The sequence below is a fragment of the Epinephelus lanceolatus genome, chromosome 7 (assembly GCF_041903045.1).
Source record: "Epinephelus lanceolatus isolate andai-2023 chromosome 7, ASM4190304v1, whole genome shotgun sequence".
In the NCBI taxonomy this organism is placed as follows: Eukaryota; Metazoa; Chordata; class Actinopteri; order Perciformes; family Serranidae; genus Epinephelus; species Epinephelus lanceolatus.
In genome coordinates this window covers 8,808,343-8,824,592 of record NC_135740.1, presented here as the reverse complement: position 1 = coordinate 8,824,592, position 16,250 = coordinate 8,808,343, and the positions used below count along the sequence as shown (strand labels likewise).

The window sequence follows — 16,250 nt, the reverse complement described above, 5'->3', positions numbered from 1 at the left end:
CAATTCAATTCAAGGGCCTGCAATCAAAATGAGCTGTTATCAGTAAATATCCTCATTGTCTTTTTCTTTGTTCCTTGTCATTATCTGCCTGGTGCTAGACTGTTGAATGTTTGGGAAGTAGGTGTAGTTGGACAGATATGGCGACACAGATGTGCCATTGGAATTTCAAAATAAAGGTGTATCTTACAATGATACGTGTAAATGACATTTTTGACTTTGCATTGATAGTATTGGATTGTTGGTCATTGAATTGATATATCACTTTAGGTTGATGTGTCATTACATCCCTAAATACTACACTATCTTTATAAAATAAATACAAAAAATACACATAAACTAATTGCAATATTGACAAATGAGGCATGTGAATTGATTTTCTTTATGTTGGGCTTTATTTAGTAGCGTATGAACACAGATAATTAGGTTAGAAAAGTGGAACAAGCTCTCTGTAGGTCATTACTGTGGTGGTAGAGTCCTTTAGTAACAAATCACCAATGCTCAGGAAATACAGTACTTTACCAATGTCAGATATTCTGAATAAATTAGTCACTGTTATATAGACTGTAGATACTGTATGCCAACAGAAAAGGTCTACAAAGTTACATTTTTAAAATACACGAAGCAGGCAAGCTGAATTACTTAAAATGAGGTGTGAGCTAAACAAATGTGAAAAATACTGTGCTGTAAAAGAGTGCTGTTAAACTCAACACCTTGAGGGGAGCCCTGTTAAGTAAACTGCAGCCACTGTAAACCAACTGACATACAGTTCACTGAAGATATAGACAGTGAAAAGTGAGAAAAATGGTAATAGTTCTTCATTATATCCTAAATTGAACAGCACCAACTATGAGCATGTAAATGTTGATTTCATGTAACATGTAATGGAGAGGACAGTGGTAAACTCAGACAGGACAGCACCTCCAGCCAGAGACATGTCTCCTTGACTAACATTTGGTTTCTTGCATAGTTCTTTTGTTGCTTAGGCCTCCATTCATACTGAATTGCTCAAGCAGTATTCCATTTGAATACCATATGAAGCATGGTAACTTCTCAAATATCTACGGTGTGGTGTGCAGCTGCAGGGGATATTGGTGCCATGAGGCTGCGGAGTCTTGTAAGGTGGTAGAGGGGTGTTTAATTGTCCAGAGGAATTCATCTGCATGTTCAGAGGCCAGTGGAAGCTGCCTGGCTCTGCTGGAACTCCTTCAGCTCCTGCATGTACCAATCAGGTGCCTCGGGGCCATTATTCCCTGATAGCTCGTGATTGTAACCGTAAGCGACCGTTAGCTCCTCATCTTTCTGCACAGGCCTCAAGGTTCGGACACACTTGATAGGCCCAAAACGAGGGTGGACAAACCTGCACAAACCAAAATAAATAAATAAATTAATAAAAAAATCATATTCTGATAAGAAAGACAACCACAATGTTACCATGTTTTCCTAATAACAAATATTATGATGCCCGACAATAACTCAGTATTTTCTCTTTTGAAAGTATCTTTTTTATTAGAGATTTAACAGTAGAGTGGTGGCAAGAAATATGTGACTGTCATCTTGAAAAATACACCTCAGTTCTTTAGTGATAAACTAGTATATAGTGGTTTTTGTCATGTGTATGTGACACGTCAAGTGAGCACTGGTCTTCTAGTGGCACCAAGTCCACAAACAAATTTTATGATGAGAACTGTTCTTTATAGAGGCGTCTGAGTTTGCAATATGGTCTCACCAGCATTTGACAGATTAAAAATAGATATTTTATTTGAATTTTATTTTATTTCATTTACTTGGTGCAGTGAGTTTGTGACAATTTTGGTTTCCTTCTTTTGTCCTAATTTTGGGTTGAATTCTATTGTCTCATTGTTTTTCTGTGATTTTAAATTGACATACTTTTAATGTTGTTTTGTGTGTGGACCCCTGGAAGACTAGCGACCACTTTGTGGAAGCTAATGGGGATCCGAATAAAGACTAAAGAATAAAAAATAAAGAGAGAAATGGATTGACATGCAACAAGGTCCTCAGCCTGACTCAAACCAGCAATGTTGAGGTTCACGGCCGGCATGTTAAACCCCTATACCCCACATATCATTGGCTTTCTGTGGAATCATACAATAGCCGTATTGTGGTACCATTTTAATCATTCAAATGAATGATTTCCAGAAAGCTGTCAGTAAAACTGCTGAAATTATAGCTCTATCAAAAAGATCAATATCTGCCACAACCTCTAATATTCACATTTTGGCTGTTTGAGCCCTTTGTGATGTCATAACAATAACCCTGACAAGGACACATTTATGTGTTTTGTGGATGTGCAGCATCAGAATGGGTTGCAGGTTTGTGTTTTCAGGTTAGAGATATTTGGTAAACAAATACTGTAGGGAAATGTTCGACTGCATCATGACATCACATATCCTATATTCTTTACTCTTTACCTGATTTACATAATTATGAGCTGGTGGTTTTGGGACTTCCTCAGTGAGTTGTGACTTCAATCCAACTGATAATATGACATGACCTGGCAGTTCATTATCACAACCTAAGTCTTAGGTAAAGCAGTTTTCCAAAACTGAGGTGTTTATAGAAGTATCATCTCAAATGGCATTACTTGGGTTATATACAATCTTGTTTACTAAGTTTTAAATGCAAATTGACACTTGACACGTTTGGGCTGTGGCCCTGTATTGGTGCTGTATAGGTAACACTGTATTGTACAGCTGTGTAGCTAATGCTAGCCATCGTTAGCTATGTACATTGTTGTGATGACAGCTCAAAGTCTATGATCATAACAGCTTAACCTTCTATGTTTTGTGGTCAGATCAGCTGTTAAGTTTCTATAAATCTCTCCTGGACTTGTCCACAGACCGCCCTGGAGGGCTGGGGTGCAGAAAAGGGTCCCCATAATGTAAGAGGTGATTAAGGTCCTGGTATGAGAAGGTGCTTTTTGCCCCATATACATAAAAAAACATTTACTGGACCAGTAAGTTAAATCTGACCATTTGCATTGACCTTGGTGCACCTTTTGGTAACGTTAACCGTTCTAAACACACACAAAGGTTTTTGTACACATTTAGCCTATTCATTTTAATCAGGAGCTGAGTTCCATTTACATCTTAGCTTAATTACTGTAGGTCACTTAGTTTGGTTTGCTTACCATGTCATTTAAATATAGTTCAGTTAGATTTAGCTAAGTTAGGTTAATTACTCAGCACTAAAATTGCATGACAACATCATCTAAGGAAGTTTGTGATCGAAGTAAAAGCTACTACATTAACCTCATGCTGAGATTGTTTTTCAAGCTCAAGCATGAACTTTATTTCAAAAATGTATGACTCTTTTCCCCTCCTTGCCCTCTGCTCCTGTCAGTTTGTACTCACGGGTCATATTTGCAGTTGGGGGTGAAGGAGTGGTTTGCCTTGTGACCCAGAGAAGCACAGTATCTCTCTGTCTGGTCAAACGGCTGAGGGACATCAATCACCGTATCCTCGTCCAATGAGATTGTGTTCCCGTTCAGAGCCCAGTCTCTGCTGTCCACCTGAGGAGTCCACGTAGTCGTGACAGACAAATGGTTTAATAAGTAAACAATACTGCAAAATGGCCCAAGAAAACTGATGACACATGTAAAGTACAGGTGGGAAGCTCTAGGTACCACTTATTGGTGCATCTAAATGTTTTATTTCCATACATGATTATTTCTTCTTACAGTGTGACTACATGCTACATTTAAAACACAGCATATTTGTAATGATCCGTAACTAAAATAAACAGACGAATTTACTTTCATTATGTGATGTGCTCACTGGAAAGTTACATTTTACGACATGACAAGTGAGCTTGGTACCCAGCAGAACCTCGCTCAACTTTCCCCTTTCCTGTTAAACTCAGGGGTGCTGTGTGCTCCGCTCATTTATGTTGCATGAATAAGTAGCCACATCAACTATCAATTGTGATCTGAACGGCCTTTACCACATGAGGCCTCGACAGTACAGACACAAGTGTCTGGCTCATTCAGCTAGCAATCTAGCTTAGCATGGCAATGACACAAAAACACTAATACCAGAGATATTGGATGAAGCGAGATACCCAACTCAGCTCACTTCCTGATTCAGTGACATCAGTGCCACGCCCCCGTAGGAGACTTGCGGCAGCTCTGAATGTATTGTCGTCAATGAGGAAAATGAACGTGATCACAATTTATGGTCAATTCTTTCGCCCTGTAGTCACTAAAATAAATATTGGGTTCATTTTCCACAAGCCACACATCTTCCCAACATTCTGACACTAAAGCTGCATTTTTCATCCGCACAGATCAAGAGAAAGTTAACTTTGTTTGAGCCCTGTCCGTCTCAGAAAACAAGTTCTTGCGAGATCTCGTGATCTTGATAAACAGGCGGTAAAATCACAGTTAGCTTACAAACAGTTATTTACTGCTAGTAATAAATAAAAAATGCCCAACAGGGTTCAACGCTAAGGTTTTTTTTCACTTGCCCAGTCGGGCAAGTTGGTCAGAGATCTACTTGCCCGAAGTCAGTTTTTACTTGCCCTATAAAAATTGTTTAATTTAAGCGGCTATCAAATAACAAAGACTGCAGTTATTTTTATGTTATGTAATCTTTATTCACACTGTATTTATTAATTAAAACAACATATGTCATGTATTGTAGCTTAATTCCTACACAAAAATGACAGTGTCAGGGCTTAAAGTGAAAAATTTGTCAATCGTTATCCGTCTATAATTTTGCGCCCTACTTGAGCCATGCCCACCTCTACTTATGTTACACCCCTCTCTCCAGTTCTACTGTATTAACACCGGGTTTAATATATTTTGCTTCCATCTCTCTGCCCTGCTCTACTCTACTTCAACGCTACTTAGCTCTCTCCCTACTCTACCAGTAGACTACCACATCCACCTGTTGCACAAAACGCACACAGCAGTGTTTCCCCTAGGATGGAGTTGTAGCAGCGGAGGTGAAGCACACGCATGAAAAATAATTTTCACATGTGTGAAACTTTTTTGTATGCTTGCAAAGCACAGCCTGCTGGGATGTTTCTATGTATCTACTGGCACCAGAAGGGCTCTTTAGGACTAAGTACATACAGTACATGTGTGCACAGTAATGAGCAGGTGAAATGTCTGTCTAGCTTACATATGAGCTGTCTCAAGATTTAGGAACATACAGTTTTATTGAATATAATAACAGTAAAAAGTCACTTGACATGCTGCTGTTTTGTGCAATGACCTATTTAAGTGTTGGAAGTTGTTATTTACGTGACAACGCCTGAACGCAACACAAGTTCAGCATGAGTGCCGTGCTGAGCTGCTGTGCGAGCAGCGTGTCTGTCTGTGCATAACAGCAGTCTGTTGATGGTTATTTACACAGTGTCCATTTCAATAACTTTGTCAGCTGACAAACTGCAGGGGGCTCGGGGTCAGGTTTGGTCAGGAAAATGTGGCCCGAGCCGCTCTAGCGTGCTCACCTGTGTGTGTGGTGGAACTCCGCCGTGCGCGATACAGAGAGCAGAGGAGAATTGTTAACGCGTGACTATGTAGAGACAGAAATGACACGATGACATAACACCATAAATAGTATATTGTTATGTTATTATATGAAGCGTCCATCATGCAAATTAATATCAGTGGGGGCTGTGGGCAGGACATTGTTACACAGCTGTGCCTGTGACTTCAGGCAGAGAGACCGCTGCATCAGAGCAGCAGAGCACGTTTTAAAATACATTTATTTTATCAATTAGTTATTAACTTTAACTATTTTTAGCAACTTGTCCGATCGGGCAAGTGAGTTGTTAGTTTACATGCCCGACCGTGAGTTTCACTTGCCCCGGGCAATCGGTCAGTCCTTATTGTTGAGCCCTGCCCAAGCTTTGTGCAACAATATGCTGCAATAATAGGAAGAATGTATTTTCATTCCACCTGCTTCTCGATCCGCATACACAGACATCCACCAGACATCCACAGAGCCTCTGTTCAACACGGGGGGGGGGAGTAACCGTTTTCTTAACATTGGATAAGCCTACAGTTGGGTATCTCCCTTCATCCAATATCTCTGCTAATACACACTGTGGCCCTCTTTGACGCGTTAATGCAATCTCCGGAAGTAAAAAGCTAACATTGGGCTATAAACAAACTACACTATGGTGTGATGGCATTCTGTAGTACTTCAAAAGTCCCGAGTGCGGCATTTACTGACATATTTTATGGCGTAGAACATAACATAAATGTCTCTTAAGCTTGTGTTAACCACAGACCTTCAAGCATCTAACCAAAAACTTACTGACTTTAAGACGAGGGGACCAGGAGTGCTGACCTGCTAACTCATTTCTAGGTTTTAGTATGCATTCTTGTAGTGCTCTTACTTTTCGCTGTTATAACCACTGTTATCTTTAACTACTTCCACTGTTTTCCATAATGTTAAGCTAACTATTTTAACGGTTTAACCATTACTTTTGGCTGACTATTTTAACCACTATTATTTAGCTATTTGAAGCATGTATCTATTACTTGTAGCTTTTCCAATACATTTTAACAGACTTAACTTCTCTGCTCTCCTGCTAACTAGTTTACTTTCTCAACATGTGGTCAATCTGGTGTTCCAGCTAAGGACATTTTTTCATTATTCAGATTTTAAAAATTGTTATTTTAATTTTTTTCCAAGTAAGTTTATCTTCTCTGCAATCTTTGACCACAGAGGTGGCCCTCTTTGGGAATCACTGCTCATAATGATCTTTTTACTTGTGTCATACCTCAGAGTGTGTGATGCGTACTCCATTATAAAAAGCCATCACAGTGTCAGCTTCAGCGTCTGTTTTGGCAAACAGGCCCTGTCCTGCTCCTTTGATCATAGAGTCTGCCACAAACACCCTGACACACAGGAACAATATGGTAACAGTATGAAGTGGCTCTGCCCGGCTGACATTCTAAACGTGATGGTGAATTCAGTAGGACATAATGTCTAACAGGTGAGCATATGTGCAGTATGAAGCTTACTTACCTTTGGCTTTCATAGGGGTCAGGAAGCAGAGCGTTGGTAGTGATACAGGTGGACGTGGACTTGTCATACGAGTACACAGGACCTTAAAAACAGAGTATGTCATGTTGTTGGTGAGTTGTTGTAAATAACCCATCCATTAAATTCAACAACATAACCAGAACTGCAGAACACAGTCCGATATTACAGTATGACTCATTCACTTTCCAGCAATATCAGAATTCATAATTACAAACTCTGTGATAGAGGATTTATTCATAGCACTCATTCCTGGACAGATGATTCATATCTTGAAAAACAAATGTGACAGACTTCAAGAAAGGAGACCATTCTAAATGGATCCATTAACTTCTTACTGCTGGGTGTGATTTCGAAGCGTGGCCTTCCGCTCTGGTTGGAGATCAGGGTGGCAAGGCGAGCCTCGATTATCTCTCCATCCACAAAGCTTCCATAGAGAGCTGTGCGCCCGTCAGGGTAGATGTACCCTACAGATTCACCAGTCATCTCCCCATCCTCATTCACCTCCCCAAACACACAGCCTCCATCCTAGACGCACCACAGTACACACCAACATACAAAATACACACAGTTAACAAAGACCATTCAGTTACTGTTCTTCTTCCATATGCACCGTATCATAACTGTGTCTTTGTCTTAAAAAGGGCTTTCCGGAACATTCAGTATCATATAGGACTTGTAATGGTAAGATAAACACTTCCTAAACATGCCCCTTGAAGTGCCTTCAGTCAAGTAACCAAGTGAACTCTGTCAGTGTAAAGACAGTAGTGAGCACTGAGCTGACTCACAGGGTAGTAGACCCAGCATTCCCCACAGCGGTTGTTGTCTTTGTACTGGCCCTTGAACACCAGGCGGCCATCTGCATCGTACTCCTGAGCAGGCCCATTGAGCTCGCCATCCACATACGTCCCGTGGAGGACACCTCCATCTTCATATGTGTACACCCCCTGACCCTGCAGAGCATCATCTACATAGAAACCCTCCAGCGTACTGTGGAGGAGAGACACAAAGAGGAGGGCTGCAGTGGAGATATAATTAAACTCAATCACCTTAAATAAGTAGGGTCAGAATGAAAGTATTACTGCGTGTGTAAACACAAACAGTGCAGATAATACCTTACTGCCTATAAATATCTGCCTTACTAACTTTAACTGTATTTACAGATATTATTAATTGTTTACTACTACCATAGAACAACAACAAAGTATTAGGGTCAGTGTTGAGAGTTTAAGAATGCAGTGGGGGAAAAAAACTAAGAAAACAAAATGATGGAATTTCTGGAAAAACATAACAACATTAAGAAGAAAGAAAAAGGAGAAATATTTAGAGGGTGAAGTAATGTATTGAGAAAAAGTTATGTGATATTTGGGATTAGAGTGCTAATATTAAAAAAACATGTAATATTTTTATATTTGAGGAAAAAAGTTATTATATTTCAAAATTAAAGAGGTAATATTCCAACTTTAAGGAGGTTATATTTTGAGGGGAAAAAAATCGCAATATTTAAGTGGTATTATTTTGAGATAAAAAGTTGTAATATTTCAAGATTAAAGTGGCAATATTTCCAGAAAAAAGACATAATATTATGAGATTAATGATGTAATGTTCCAATAAAAAAAGTTATATTCTATATAGGTTGAAGAGGTTAAATTTTGAAACAAAAGTCTTCATACGAAAATGGTAGAATTCTGAAGCAATAAATTGTAATATTTCAAAATTAAAGTGGTGATAGTTTGAAAGCAAAGTCCTAAATATTACAAGATTTTAAAAAGGTAATATTTGCATTTTATTTATTTATTTATTTTAGATTAATGCAGTATTGTTTTGAGAAATAAATGGTAATATTTTAAAATAGAAGAAAAGGTGATAATATACTCAGAAAAAACCTAACTTTTTTTCTAGTACATATTTTAATTTTTCAAGTTTTTTTATATATATATTTCCAAACTTAAAGGAGCAATAAGCAAAATTCATCATTTCTAGATTGAAGGAATTAAAAAATTGCTATGTGAAGAACTAGAGGTGTAATTTCATCTGGAGTATAGCATAGTCTCGCTCACCAGACCTTTCGCAAGAAAAGCAAGGTCTGGCTGGGCCGACTCTCACTTTGAGACTGGAGAAAAAAACGCCCCGGCTGCTTGTATTTCTTTCAACCAATCACAATCGTTCTGGGCGGTGCAACAGCAACGGTGCGCTTGCAAAAATATTGCCGGGGGGAAACAGGTTTTGGTGTAACACGCCCACAAAAATATCACCTACAGGACGCGAACCATGGCAGAAAAATGGCTACATCCCTGCAAGATCAAACACTGCAACACTGCAAAAGTTAGTAAAGGACGTGTTGAAAACGGTTGAAAACTGCTACACAACCGGAGGTGGTAGGGTGGGACTTCAGCGGGTGGCTCATTCCGCCCAATGAGAGGCTGATCTCTGCAGCAAACTTCCGCCCACTCAAACTAGTATAGCATGACCTCACACACCCTCTGTGTTGATCTCCAGCCCCTTGTTTACAAGCCAGTCCGGCTGCACGTTCATGTACGTTCATGTGAATCACTGCCTCCTCCGTCCCCCTTGGCCCTCCCTCCCTATAAAAGGCTACAGTCAGTGAGCAATGGCAGCTCGTATTTTCAAAGTGAAATGGCGGAGAGCGGAACGAAACATTCACCTGAAAACGACCAGGATCCGACATTACCTCTAAAGAAACAACGGTTGTTGGCAAAGAAGTTGTCGGATAAAGAAAGGGACAGAACTCGGATTAACATTGGCCTTGCATTTCCAAGGTGGAGAGCACTCTGAGAGCTAAAGGGGCTACAATCTGACTCAGAGCTAGTTCTTCTTCTCCTGGACAGGTAACGTTAAGTAACAACATAAAGTCAAATGTCTGTTTTAATTAGTGTTACAGTAACGTTAGGCACATGTCGCTATGTCGATTCAATTTAATTTAATGTTACAATCGTAGCAATCGAGCGATGGCTCTAGCCAAGTCGGCTGCCACCGGCTACTGGAGTAACTTACAGTTATGGAGCGCTTCTACCAGCTCCTCTAGTCACTGAGCCTCACTTTCATCTCAGCAAATATATTACATGTGTTACAGGGACCATCATCATTGAAGTAGGCAGGGGAATAGCTAAACACAGCAGAACAGTAAACCTAGCAGTGAAACGATTTCGCTTTTTGCCCCTTTAACTGTAAATATTTTTAGGAAAAAAATATTTAAAAGAAAAGTAAAAAAAAAAATTCTATCTATCTTTCTATATATATATATATATACACATACATATACATATATACAGTACAGGCCAAAAGTTTGGACACACCTTCTCATTCAATGTGTTTTCTTTATTTTCATGACTATTTACATTGTAGATTCTCACTGAAGGCATCAAAACTATGAATGAACACATGTGGAGTTATGTAAAAAAAGGTGAAATAACTGAAAACATGTTTTATATTCTAGTTTCTTCAAAATAGCCACCCTTTGCTCTGATTACTGCTTTGCACACTCTTGGCATTCTCTCCATGAGCTTCAAGAGGTAGTCACCTGAAATGGTTTTCCAACAGTCTTGAAGGAGTTCCCAGAGGTGTTTAGCACTTGTTGGCCCCTTTGCCTTCACTCTGCGGTCCAGCTCACCCCAAACCATCTCGATTGGGTTCAGGTCCGGTGACTGTGGAGGCCAGGTCATCTGCCGCAGCACTCCATCACTCTCCTTCTTGGTCAAATAGCCCTTACACAGCCTGGAGGTGTGTTTGGGGTCATTGTCCTGTTGAAAAATAAATGATCGTCCAACTAAACGCAAACCGGATGGGATGGCATGTCGCTGCAGGATGCTGTGGTAGCCATGCTGGTTCAGTGTGCCTTCAATTTTGAATAAATCCCCAACAGTGTCACCAGCAAAACACCCCCACACCATCACACCTCCTCCTCCATGCTTCACAGTGGGAACCAGGCATGTGGAATCCATCCGTTCACCTTTTCTGCGTCTCACAAAGACACGGCGGTTGGAACCAAAGATCTCAAATTTGGACTCATCAGACCAAAGCACAGATTTCCACTGGTCTAATGTCCATCCCTTGTGTTTCTTGGCCCAAACAAATCTCTTCTGCTTGTTGCCTCTCCTTAGCAGTGGTTTCCTAGCAGCTATTTGACCATGAAGGCCTGATTCGTGCAGTCTCCTCTTAACAGTTGTTCTAGAGATGGGTCTGCTGTTAGAACTCTGTGTGGCATTCATCTGGTCTCTGATCTGAGCTGCTGTTAACTTGCGATTTCTGAGGCTGGTGACTCGGATGAACTTATCCTCAGAAGCAGAGGTGACTCTTGGTCTTCCTTTCCTGGGCCGGTCCTCATGTGTGCCAGTTTCGTTGTAGCGCTTGATGGTTTTTGCGACTCCACTTTGGGACACATTTAATGTTTTTGCAATTTTCCGGACTGACTGACCTTCATTTCTTAAAGTAATGATGGCCACTCATTTTTCGTTAGTTAGCTGATTGGTTCTTGCCATAATATGAATTTTAACAGTTGTCCAATAGGGCTGTCGGCTGTGTATTAACCTGACTTCTGCACAACACAACTGATGGTCCCAACCCCATTGATAAAGCAAGAAATTCCACTAATTAACCCTGATAAGGCACACCTGTGAAGTGGAAACCATTTCAGGTGACTACCTCTTGAAGCTCATGGAGAGAATGCCAAGAGTGTGCAAAGCAGTAATCAGAGCAAAGGGTGGCTATTTTGAAGAAACTAGAATATAAAACATGTTTTCAGTTATTTCACCTTTTTTTGTTAAGTACATAACTCCACATGTGTTCATTCATAGTTTTGATGCCTTCAGTGAGAATCTACAATGTAAATAGTCGTGAAAATAAAGAAAACGCATTGAATGAGAAGGTGTGTCCAAACTTTTGGCCTGTACTGTATATATATATATATATATATATATATATATATATATATATATATATATATATATATTTGTGGGACATTATAAGAAAAGGGTTGCTTTGAGAGAAACACATGCATGATTTAACATATCGTGACAGTCCACTGTGCTGTACTGTACAGTTACTATTGTTCCTTGTATTTGGACTGCAGTGTCACTGTCCTGTGACCAGGACACAGCTGTGGTCTGTGTCTGGTCTGATTCTGCCATTATCTTGCAATATAAGTATCACTGATAGGGATCAGCCCAGTTTGAGACAGTCTGATTCACTGTTCCACTGAAACACTTTGGGAAGTGACTGGACACTGCACTTTAATGGAGATGGAGGCAAACCACTCACAGATCAGTTTAATGCTGTATAGGATGTGTTTTCAAAAGTCTGTGTGGGTTTTACCAGAGAGAAGCCTTCAAGAATGAGCATGTGGTAACTGTTGTGGCAAATGTGCGTCTCATTAACTTCCCCACTTCTGATACATTTGTGGTGCACAGGAAGCTTTTTTATGGAGAGCAAACAAACATGTACAACTTTACAACTGTTTACATGATGTAGTATTAAAATTTTAATTTCATTTTTATTTCTTTTTAACCATAATGCCCAATGTTTCATCTTATTTAAATTTTATAATTGAAATATTGACTGTCTCTGGAAAACACACTGCCAGATTTCGGCAGAACATGCTCTGAAACCAGAATGTTTCAAAATGCCTTTGGATGTAAACACTAGTGTTAGCTTGTTGAAAATGTACTGCTCTGATAAACATGTGACACGGCAGTCACATAGTTGAAATAAAAGTCTCAATTTTTCCTGCCTTATCTTAACAGTACCTTCCATCAAAGAAGAAGAACTTCCCCTTGCCATTCTTCTCTCCGTGGGTGAAGTGTCCTTCAAAACGATCACTGGATGAATAAGTTACTGTGCAGAACCCATGGGGCTGATCGTCTTCATCCAAGGGACCTGAATACACAAACACAGATAGACAGACCTAAGTTGAGTACTGGTGATGTAACTCAGACATAATTGTGACCTATAAAACAATGACTTGGACCCACTTCTCAGAGCCTTTAACAAACCGAATAGATAAATGAGCATTGTAAATTTACTTTGGGCAGAAATAACCAATCAAAAAAGCTAAAGCATGTAAATGTTTTATTAGAGGTTCTCAGATTCCCTGCTAAGCCTAAACTTTTTGCTTCATGATGCTTACGAGTAATCACGGATCTCTGGGAAGACTCACTTCTCTGTCTTTATTGTTTCATGCAGACACTCCCCAGCAGTAGTGACTGCGACATCTAAACAAACACACAACATGGGACTAGGTGGTGCACGTGGCTAAGAATGCACATACAAAATTTAAAGCTGCACTGATTTATTTTGTAGCCACTAGGGGGCAGCAGAACAAGCCGTAACATTACACCTCACATATTATCACCTTATGAAGACTGGTATTGCTTCTAAAAGGGGTCCATTATCACTGAGTGAGTGCAGCTTTATTTTTTCATGTTTTCAGCCATCAGAAGGCGCTATGTCTGTCAGGATAATCTCATCTCAGCATCTCTAAATAGATTTCAGAACCTTCCTCAGTATCCATGTCGATTAGACATTAAAAATCATATTAGTAGCCTAACTTTGTTCCTAAGTTATATATGGACATAACAGGAAGAACCCCCTAAAATAGCAGTGGTTTGGGATTTTGTGAAACCTGCCCATTAGCCTTCATTCTTTTTGAGCTACTGTATTTCCAGTGTCCCTTGTGGCCATCATCGGTATGGAGTCTGTCCTGGGTGAATGACAGGACTTTTGCTCATCACGAGTTGTCTTTGTATAGAATTTATTCTAACTATATGTATTGATGGGTCACATTTATGTCGTATTTCCTGTTAGACCCTGACAAATCATGAAAGATAATGTCACACGAGGTGCGAACAACAAAAAGAAACAAACATTGACGTTTTTCCAGATTTGCGTTCAGTTTTCACACCTGCAGAAAACAAACAGGAGTGTGTGTCACATTACGGCTTTTATTAATTCAGCTCTTCTGACACAAACAACACTTAAGCGAAAAAATCTCTCACGTCGGTAACTTAGAAGAAATACAAAGTGTGAAAACACCACGCAAATTTAGTGTTGCCACATTTCAGAAACCGAGCACACGTGTGGCAGACTGTGAAAAACAAAACTATAACCTTTCATGTTATTTGTTATTTCCTGCCTGCTCAAATCTGTTCAGCAGCGGGGCACTGCTATCACCCAGGCCGCCCTCATCCGCTTGTCAGGCGGGTTGCCTTCGGAAATAAAGTCCGTGGCGCTGTGAAATTATCCAGCAGGCCCAGCGACACACTGACTCATGGAGATCAATGGAAAATTCACAATCTCAGAGCGGCAGAGAAATATCGTACATAACCGAAACCTCATCGTTTAGAGGTGAATAACAAGAGGAAGGTGTTGCTTACCTTCCACAACCTCTTCTACATTGTCATCATCGCTGTCCATGCTGCAGGAGGCTGCTGGGTGACCACGCCACAGCTCTGACTGCTTTTCCTGTCACCCATAGGGCGTCATGTAGACATGACATGAGCAGAATCAGAATCAGAATCAGAACCAGCTTCATTGGTCAGGTATGTGACATTTGACTTTTTTTTAAATTTTATTTTATTTTATTTTTGTTGCCCTGTTCAAACACGGAAATGGACATATAGATAAATATGTATTAAAAGTATATAGGCTATATAAATAATACAATGAACAACAGCACACAATGTCTATAATTCAGACTGTTCTGTACATTGTAAACAACAATATAGCATTACAGAGTGCAGAGTGCAAATATGATGCCAATAAATGTAATGATTAATGTAAAAGGTTGTGATGTAGCTGGATATACAGTCTATAAATGTACACAGGTAAATTGATGTGACAACTGATACATTTGGCAGTTTTTACAATGACTGCACAATGTTTGCATTTCATTTTGACTGAAAAAAATATTTATTTATTTATTTATTTATTTATATTGGTATGTTGTGACACATTTTACCTTGATAAAAAAAATCAAAGCTCCTATGATTTGGATTTTGCATTTGGCCTCATTGCAAATTTTGATAATATTTTGATTAACTGTGCAGGCCTAGTTTTTACTATACAGTGAAGAAGACAAATGAGACACAAATTGGTACACATTATATTATCAGTTCATTTATTTATCTGAAATCAGATAAGGCATTCAGTTTCACCGTGCAGTTATGCAGTCATTGGTCTGGGTGGTAAATGATGTGCAGCCCCTCCTTATCCTGGGCAGCAGTGTTAAGCCCCTCTAGAAAATTGACCCCACCCACTTTGGAGAGATTCTATATTAGTTTGGAGTATGTAAGACCATCTCTTTTCTAATAAATCATAAGGGTAAAATTATCTGACAAGACAACAGCCAGCTGTCATGATGTGTTCCTTTAAGATGGGAAACACACTACGTTCACATAGTGGACAGTTTGGTAAATGTTAGGGTTTCCTGTCTTTCTTAGTGTCTTATTTTAATGGCATCTGATATTGTTCCTCCTGTTCACAGCGTGTGTCTTTGTTCCTTTCAAGTTCTGCCTGTTGTATTTAATCTTTAGGGTCACCACTATAGTTTAAAACTGTAGTGAACAATTGTTGACCACAAGGGGGCATAAAACAAATGAAACCAATCATCAATCTCTGGGGCCGAAAAATAAAGCCAACACAAGTGTCAAAAACTGCAGTTCATCGCATGGCCACTTGAGGCTGGCTCCAGAAGCCAGTCAGTCCCTATAGACCAGCCTGGTACAAAATGATCTTGGTCTCTATAGCTAATTTCCTTGTTCATGACATCTGTAAGGGGTTGAATTTTTATATAACTCACCCACCCATTTTATTAAGGCTAAATTATGCATAATAAAGGGTGGAGCCACTTTGAGTGACAGGCTGTCTGCCGATAGTGTCCCCAGCCTCACAGTCAGATCCACCCCTCACTCCTCCGCATTGCCAGCCTCTTGTCCAAATATGGTCACTTCTGGCTCGAAAAACATAAAAACAAACAAACAAACAAGATGGCAAAGGCCACAATGTAGACCAATGTCACAGTAGCTACATCCTTATTTTTACAGTCTATGACAGACAGAAACACAGCCAACACATCAACACATATCTATGACTTACAAAGTGGTTATGGCAGTTTTGGCAAAGAGTTGCCTACTTTAAAATCCAGCAGAGCAACATTACTAGGCAATGGCAAAAATGTTGTGAGTGTATAACTGTCAGCAAAAGCAGTGGGACACATTTAAA

At 39.7% G+C, this 16,250-nt stretch overlaps 1 protein-coding gene across 1 annotated transcript; it reads right to left on the bottom strand.

Annotated features, from left to right (window-relative positions):
* Positions 1 to 373: 373 nt before the first annotated feature.
* Positions 374 to 14,549, bottom strand: setd7 (SET domain containing 7, histone lysine methyltransferase). The gene is made up of 8 exons (XM_033633883.2): positions 14,405 to 14,549; positions 12,779 to 12,908; positions 7,805 to 8,006; positions 7,355 to 7,544; positions 7,002 to 7,083; positions 6,754 to 6,871; positions 3,372 to 3,529; positions 374 to 1,357 (listed from the first exon to the last, which is right to left on the bottom strand). Exons 1-8 carry the CDS (start codon positions 14,442 to 14,444, stop codon positions 1,165 to 1,167), a joined length of 1,113 nt encoding a protein of 370 aa, XP_033489774.1. The 5' UTR covers positions 14,445 to 14,549; the 3' UTR covers positions 374 to 1,164.
* Between the last annotated feature and the right edge of the window lie 1,701 nt (positions 14,550 to 16,250).